The sequence below is a fragment of the Homalodisca vitripennis genome, unplaced genomic scaffold (assembly GCF_021130785.1).
Source record: "Homalodisca vitripennis isolate AUS2020 unplaced genomic scaffold, UT_GWSS_2.1 ScUCBcl_14775;HRSCAF=25679, whole genome shotgun sequence".
In the NCBI taxonomy this organism is placed as follows: Eukaryota; Metazoa; Arthropoda; class Insecta; order Hemiptera; family Cicadellidae; genus Homalodisca; species Homalodisca vitripennis.
The window spans coordinates 2,419-6,984 of record NW_025790887.1 but is presented as its reverse complement, the minus strand read 5'-3'; the positions used below and the strand labels follow the sequence as shown (position 1 = coordinate 6,984).

The 4,566-nt window shown below is 33.4% G+C and overlaps 1 protein-coding gene across 1 annotated transcript; it reads right to left on the bottom strand.

The window, feature by feature from the left end:
• Positions 1 to 2,320: 2,320 nt before the first annotated feature.
• Positions 2,321 to 3,838, bottom strand: LOC124375194 (the record flags this gene model as incomplete). The annotated part of the gene is made up of 3 exons (XM_046833301.1): positions 3,575 to 3,838; positions 3,246 to 3,392; positions 2,321 to 2,925 (listed from the first exon to the last, which is right to left on the bottom strand). Coding segments are annotated over exons 1-3 (935 nt in total), but the record flags the coding sequence as incomplete, so codon positions are not given.
• Positions 3,839 to 4,566: the final 728 nt, after the last annotated feature.

The following is a 4,566-nucleotide window of genomic DNA, read 5'->3' as shown; positions in this document are numbered from 1 at the left end:
ATTTCCATTGTTAGGATATTTAATTCAAAAGCTTTGTAAGATAATTTGTTTGCTGAAAACATAACAATTGTTTCAAACCTGAAAGGCACATGACTTACTTTACAAGTGCTTTAAGGCATTTTTAAAATATCTCTTACATGAGAAACTGTAACACAATATGAGATGTATTCTGCCCTGCTAAGGAAGAAAAGGGTATCTGACATCTGGCCTATTTTGAGCTAGGCTGATTTTTACTCTTTTGCTCATTGCCAAGCAGTAGATTTAAATATTAAGTTCTGGTTGTTTGAAAAGCCATTTGTAATATTGTATCCAGAATCTATCTAAAAATATAGTTTATGAAAAAAAAAAAAAAAAAAAAAACAAAAAAAAAAACAAAAAAAAAACAAAAAAAAAAAAAAAGTAAAAAAATTCATTTTATCATTGAAATACCTTGTAGTTACATAAGTGTACCTTAAGCGAATTCTATGCCAAAAAAGCGTATCTGCCACATACGGTTTTTTGGCTTCTCTTGTTCTATGCGATTTCAACAGCATGATTGTAGGGCTAAACACAGTAACAAGTCACATAATATTTATCTAGTGTTTAGTTTTAATGATAAAATGAGACTTCTAATTACTTTATGATGTACAAAGTTACTCACATTTTTAGAAATTTCCATGAATATTGTCTATACAACTCAGTCAATGTCTTGTTCTGTGATTAGATCAGGCTCCTCACTCACTGCTTGATCAACCCAAAAGCCATGTCTGTAGGGAGGCATCAAAGGCACAGTTTTTTTGAATTATGTCTTGTTTCTTCTATTCTTTGTTCACACCTCTGGGGCTGGTTCTTGTATTTGGTTTTGGAACTTCTCTCTTCTTCGTAAATCCTGCTTTTAAAAAAAGGACAATTGAAAGACTTTCCCACTGAAAAGATTTTCTGTTTTGTACATGTCAAAAGATCCTCTTTGGAAAAGTACATGTACCATTTCACTATATATGGACGAGGAACTTTATGCATAATTTTATACTGTGAAGAATAGTTATATTCTGTGGAAAAAAGTCCTGTTGCTCCATGCTCTTTACAGTAACCTTTCCAGAAGTTACTAGCTTTGACAGCATTTTTGAAGTCTTCAAAATCATACAATTTTCCTTTTGACTTTATCTGAAACAATACAAAAATTTAAAATTGAATAACTTAATGAAAAAAGAAAAACAAATAAAAAGCTGCGCCGAAAGTGGAAAAACGTAAAAGGATTACTTAATTTTATAACATTTACATTATAAATGTAGAGAAGGTACTTGTAATATAATAGGTTCTAATTTCAAATGTATCATTGCTTACCTGTTTATTAAACTTGGTGATGGAAATGGTCTTGCAGACATTAAATGTATGTCAGTTTCGCTAGATTAGTTTAAAACAAATCTCATTAGCTTCAATTTCATTTGAATTTACCGAGATCCTGTCAGGTAGGAAAACAAAGCCCAATTTTTGTTCTGGGCTGCACAAATGTCCATCCAAATGTGTATTTCTTTTTGCATATCTCTTTTGGGCATTGATAAAAGAATTTAATGCACTCGCAATGTCCTCCTTTTTCCTACCGGAAAATTCCCTCATGCCAGATGCATGCAAAAGGATCCATGGATTGGGCTTTTTTTCCCAACAAGGCACAAATGCTTCATTTGAAAAGGACAATTCTACGAGTAAACACTTGCTTCTTTGAAACTGTTCCAATGTGAGGCAACATTATTACTGTTCTGCAAGTCCATTGTGTAGACATCTGTACCAGAAGGCCTATAACTATCTAAATTGGTCTTTATCAATTGATTTTTCATATGCTTCTCGGGCGTCAGTATATTTCTATTTATGATCTTTCCCTTCATTGCTTTCCGGACACTAAAGTTCATCTATTTGGGCATGATTCTTGTTTGTGTAGATTGTACTTTTCACATCCTTTCGCATTCCTCGTGGCCCAATTTTGCAAAGGAAATGTTCATTTTCTGATATTACAATTCGATACAAGTCGTATGAACAATGAAAGTTTTCTTCTGCTTCGTGATCTTTCATTTAATTCTTCGGTGCATTTTTGCTATTGACAGTTTCACAGGGCAAATATTTCCTGTTAGGAGCATGTTCTCTCCTATAATGTGATATACATGGATTGTATTTTAAAATATGATCCTTGATAATACTCCTATCCACAAGGTTATGTGGGGGGTGTCTTCCCCGTTGATCGCGTTTTCGGTAAAACGCCATCAGTTGATTTGTTCAAAACATTAGTAATGAACATGTCATTGTTTTTTTTGTAGCCGAGTGTGGATAAGAAAAATGTTTTACAAACCATCTTTCTTGCTCCGTCACTGTCTGTAAGGAAGTAAAAGAATGGTTTTCCCCTCCTTGATTCTTCTCTGGGTGTGTTTTCCTTTTAACTTTGCTTTTATCAATGTGCCCTAAAATAAAAACTTTTCTCTCATTTTCCTCCATAGCCCAAAAGTGTTCGTGGATTTTCATTCTTCTGTGTTCTGTAAGTTTGGTCGTGCATTTTCTTTTACATGTATTATTACATGGGGGCTGAAGTGCATGTTTATCTTTATTTTTTTCACGTTTTGATTTAATGTCTTCTTTACACCTCGGCGCAGCTCTTTTCCTCGGGTTCCCATTTTTGGTGAACCCTTTAGGAGCTTCATCTGTTTCCTCGAGCAAAGCAGCTGTATTATTATGTTCTAAGTTCGACTCTGCTGTCTCCATCTGCTGGTGTTCCTCTGTTGGCGCTACTTCTATTGGGTTGACTTGTTCAACTACAATGGCAACATTTTCTACCAAATCTGGAGCTATGTCAAACAGCACGTCGACATTCTGTAGCTGTTGTTCTTCTGCCGCTTCAGGCAATAAATCAAACAAATCTTCAATAAAATCACTGGCATTGTCTTCATTTGATTCATAGCTCTGCAAAAAGTGAAATAAAATGAGTTTTTCATTAAGGCTATATTTTATATATTTTTTCATGTAGGCTATATTTTCATCCTATGCAATTTACATATTTGGTAATTCAATGAGTTATGACAGTAGTAAGATATAAATCAAACATAAAAGTTGCCTATAGACAACATTGCATAACCCTACAAAAGCTAACAAAATATGAGGCGTTGGTAGGCCTACATTCAACTAGTTCGCTTATTTATTTATTTACTGAATTAAATAAATATATATTACCGATATATTTTAGGCTATCAGTTTGATAGGGCATAGTAGATTAAGCAAATTACCTTTTTATTATCTGTAGTTGTCGTAGACTCTTCATGTCTGATATCAACTTCTGTTAAATTAGCATAAGGCCTACTACGTGTTTCCTCATTGTTCAAGTGGACGACCATAAAAAGTGATCCGTTTTGAAGAACTGTAGGAGCGCTTGGCTGAAAAAATAATAATTTTGTAAATAATTTTGCAGGGACCAGCAAACAAAAAGCATTTAGGCTACAGTGGCTTAATCTAGACTAATTCTGCATATTGATAAATTAAGTTTGTTTTAAAAGCTCTATTTCTAGGCCTAGGATTAAAACTATATTATGGTAGGCCTAATCAATATTGTACTTACATCTGCATTACTAGAAGTAGATGGCAGAGACTGTTCTACTTGCTCAAACGATGTTGATGTACTAGGCCTAGGCCTAACTGGCAAAACTTCCTTAGGGGCAGGATTGCATTTGCTGTCAGAGTTATGAACTAAAAATGCGCATCTAGAAAATGATTTCTTACACACATTACATGTATAACCCATTTTAAACCATCTGAATCAAACACTTCTTCTCAAGGTTTCAAACTCACAGTCCAATCACAAATTCAGAGCTTATAAAGAAATTCACTTCCAAACCTAAACAATTTTGTTTTGAGGTTATATTACGGCTTAATCAGCTGAGGTATAATAGTTATTAGTTATTCATTTTGCGTTTTTTGATGTCATTTTACACTGTAATGTTACACTATTAACAAAGTCAAGCTTAATTGCACACGTCTCAAAAGTTAATCCAAATGGGAAAACTACATGTGACGTAATAGATATTCTAAGCAAGAAAAGTATCTGCACGAGACTAAGCAAAACAACCGTATCTGCACCGCACATACGTTTATTTTGCTTAGACATAGTAGATACGGTGTTTTGGCTTAGAAATTCAGAATTGAAGTGTAGTTACGGTATATTTCATATTGATTATCTCAAAAACTGTTGTAGATACGGTCTTTTAGCTTATTTTTTTGGATTCCTCGTTGTCAATAACATAAAAATCACCTCTAACCTCAAATTCCTTAATTTTGTCAGTTACGGTCTTTTCGCTTAGCAGGGCAGTATTACTATATTTTATTTGCATAACCCTAACAAAAACGTACATTTCTCTTTATGTAATATATTACCACTTTAAAAATTAACTATAGCCCTTTTAGTGGCATATTGTTGTTAATAATACGTATTCTATATAAACATATAGTACTCTGTAGGAAAGTAATGGTTGCTATATTAATATTTTATATAGTCTACTATACTGCTAACTAGAAAAGTTGTAATCCTTCAATGCATTCTAGGCAATAAGTGTA